The sequence below is a fragment of the Corvus cornix genome, chromosome 6, assembly GCF_000738735.6.
Source record: "Corvus cornix cornix isolate S_Up_H32 chromosome 6, ASM73873v5, whole genome shotgun sequence".
NCBI lineage: Eukaryota > Metazoa > Chordata > Aves > Passeriformes > Corvidae > Corvus > Corvus cornix.
In genome coordinates, this window is record NC_046336.1 from 4,110,001 (window position 1) to 4,113,443 (window position 3,443).

The following is a 3,443-nucleotide window of genomic DNA, read 5'->3' on the forward strand; positions in this document are numbered from 1 at the left end:
GCGTGACGGCTCCGGCCGTGGGCAGAGGGTGCAGCCCGGGGGGGTTGGACACCCTGCGGCAGCCCCCGGAGGAGGGGGGGCGAAGGGAAGGGAAGGGCAGCACCGGGGGGCGCAGAGGAAGGGGCGGCCAGAAGTTCTGGGGAAGCCCTCGGGGAGGGGAGGCGGCGCTCCCGTGGGAAGGGCCCCCCCCGCTGCCCCCGCGAGTTCCCGGGGAGCTCCCCGGGAGGCTGCGACCCCTCGCTCGGGGTAACCCGGGCACCGTGACCCCGCTGCGCTGGGGCTGGGAAAAGTCCCCACGCTCCCCATCCCCTTCCCGGCGGAGGGAGCCTCTGGATACCCGCTCCAAGGAGCCCCGGCGGGATCGGCTCCGTGCCCCGGCCCGCAGCCCCGGCCGAGCAAGGCGGCAGCGCTCACAGACAACCCCTTGGGTTATTTGGTTTTGTTGTTTCTATTTTTTTGTTCATATTTTATTGTTGTTTATTTATCTTCTTTTTTTTTTCCCGCCCGAAACCACACTTTAAAAATGATAAGGAACGGGTTTTATTGATTTTTTTTTCCACCACAACATTAAGTTTATAACAATATAGGCTGTTTTAAAAATAGGACCGATCCCTAACAGAAAGCGAGAGGGCAGACAGTACAACCGAAAGGGGGAAACAAAATTTAAAATGAAACAAAGAAAAGAAACCAACCAACCCAAACCCTTGGGAAGACAGCAAACAATTGTCAGACAACAGGTGAGCAGACACTAAGACAGAGAGAGACTAGAGGTGTCCACTCCTCGCTTGATTTCTGCCTATTAAAATCCACGTACTCAATGGACTTTAGAAGAAAACTGTACATCATATCAAATAAATTAAAATTACCCTAAAGTTGATTGTCCTTCACTTAAAGCGCCCAGCTCACCGAATCTCCCTTATTTATTCGCATAAGCTGGGCTGATGCTAATTCCCATGCCCTGCTCCTCTCTTCTCACTTTCCTTCCCCCTTAATTCTCTTTTATTTATTTTGCACAACATGAAGAAACGCAATTTTACAATGCTAAAAACCCTTTCCTCACCATTCAAATAAAAGCAGTGCTTTAAGAATCATCGTACAATATTGCACAGTTCAAAAGTACAATAATATTAATAATAATAATAATAATAATAATTAGTATTACAAAAGAAAGCAAAAGGGTACAGATTTTTTTCCCCCCCCAGATACCGAAATACCTTTACAAGGAAAAAAACCCGAAACAACCCGACAACTAGGAAAACAAGAATTATAAACAGGAATTAAAAATGTCTAAGTAAACGATAATAAATAAGGGTCGCTCAAAGCGTGCGGGTGTATTTAACCGTTCACTTTGAGGCTGTATTTCTTGCTCGTGAAAGTCTCATGACAGAAACCGAAAGGTACAAAACGTGGGCAAGCAAAGAGGCAAAGGTCTGCTTAAACGAAAAGCCGTGGTCGATGAAGTTTGAGTCACGACAGGATCAGGAGCCTGAACAATTATTTGGAGGCAGAAGGAGAGGTCCGAAAGGAACAGAAATTCAGCTTCCCGTTAGCGTTTGGCAAATCTCGAGGAGTGGCCTGGGACCATTCATTTTTTATTACTATCCCTTTTTTTCCCCCTTTTTTTTTCTTTTTTTTTCTTTTTTTCTTTTTTTTTTTTTTTTTTACAAAAATAAAACTAAAGCCACAGAGACCATCGCGGTTTTCATCCACGTTTACAAAAGGTGTGACAGCTCCAGGATTCTCTACAAGTCCCCGTTTTCGTTTTCCTCATTTTCGTTTCCCTCCCCCGCCATTTTCCTTTTTATTTCTTTTTTATTTTTTCCTAAATTTTCGCGACTTTCCTCCTATCACCACCCGCCGAGGGGTCCCCCCAGCCCCGCACCCGTGTCCCCGCAGTCCCCCCCGCTCCGCAGACGCCGGCCGGGTGACTCGCACGAGGGGCTGCAGTACTTACAAGCGGGCGGGTGACTTGCGCGCCTCTCCGCGCCCCTCCGCGCAGCGGCGGCCGGGCTCAGACGGGCCGCAGGAGCGGCACGGAGGTGACCACGGGGTGGGAATAGTAGACGGGGTGAGGGAAGGTGAGCAGGGGCTGCGTGCCGGGGGCTCCGCCGCCCCCCGCGCCCCCCTCCGCGCCCGAGTTCTCGTGGTAGAGGATGGGGACGCGGACGATGCGCTGCGCGGCCGCGTGGCTCAGGTTGGCCGCCTCCAGCTCGGCCGCCAGCTGCCGCTTCCACTTGTTGCGGCGGTTCTGGAACCAAATCTTCACCTGGGTCTCTGTCAGGTGCAGCGAGGCGGCCAGGCCGGCCCGCTCCGAGCTGCTCAGGTAGCGCTTCATGTCGAAGGTGGACTCCAGCTGGAAGACCTGCGAGCGGCTGAACACAGTGCGCGTCTTCTTCTTGCGGCACGGCTTCTTCTCCGGGCTCTCCTCCCGCTTCTTCCAGTCCTCCGCGCCTCCCTCTTTCTTCGCCTCCTCCGAGTCGCTCTCCTCCAGGACGATCTCGTCGGGGCTCTTGGAGTCCAGCTCCTTCTGCTCCCCCTCCGCCTTCAGCAGCGGCTCCGGGGAGTCCCGGTCGGTGCCCGAGGCGGGGGACGAGTCCCTCAGCAGGGATTTCTCTGCGGCTGGATAGGAAGGACGAAGCGGGGCATGAAGGGGGGAGATGAGGGACACGAAGAGACACCTTCACCACCCAGGCCCCGCGTCCCGTCAGGGGGAACAGGACGAGCCGGCCGGACCCCCCGTGTCACCCCAGCGCCAGCTGCACCCCTCGCCCCGCCGCCCCCGGTCCCCACGGCCGCCGCCCCGCCGGGCAGAGAGGGAGGGAAGGAAAGAGTGATGGAAGTTGCGGGGAGCGGTACCTTCCGTGCGGGGCAGGTGGGGCTCCGGCCGGCGTCAGGGCGTAGGGGTACCACCAGGTCTGGGCGCGCTCCAGGCAGTGGGCGCTCAGGGCGAAGCGCGGCGCCGGGATCTCGAAGCGGGGGAAGGCGAGGTCGCCCACCTGCGAGAGGGCGAAGCCGGCGCCGTCCACCGCCGCCTTGCCCGAGGGGGCGAACAGCGCCCGCGGCTGCTTGGGGGGCGCCTTGGGGGGCCACCGTTGAGCAGGTTCTTGATGTAGAAGGACTCCTTGGGGGGCGGCGGAGGGGCGCTGGGTGGCTCCTGCCCGGTCTCCGGCATCCTCCGCTGCCCGCCCGGCTCCTGGCCGCCGCTGGCCCCGCAGCCCGCGCCCGGCGCGCAGGTGGCGGCTCCCGGCGGCGCGGGGACAGGCGCGGCGGGGCGGCGTGGGAGCGCGGCGGCGGGGCCGGCCGGGGGCCCCTCGCATGGGGGGGCGGCAGGGCGGGGGGCCGGGGGGACCCGCGCAGCCCGCGGCACCGGGGGGCTGCTGCGGGCAGGCGGAGAGCCGGGGTCGTCTCTGCCGCCGCCGCCTCCCGCCGCCGCTGCTGCTGCG

At 59.2% G+C, this 3,443-nt stretch overlaps 1 protein-coding gene across 1 annotated transcript; it reads right to left on the reverse strand.

Annotated features, from left to right (window-relative positions):
- Window positions 1-524: 524 nt before the first annotated feature.
- On the reverse strand, window positions 525-3,205 carry HMX3 (H6 family homeobox 3). Its single transcript, XM_039554086.1, is given in 4 exon segments — window positions 525-2,619; window positions 2,857-2,875; window positions 2,877-3,088; window positions 3,091-3,205. Coding segments are annotated over 4 exon segments (921 nt in total). The 5' UTR covers window positions 3,173-3,205; the 3' UTR covers window positions 525-2,011.
- Window positions 3,206-3,443: the final 238 nt, after the last annotated feature.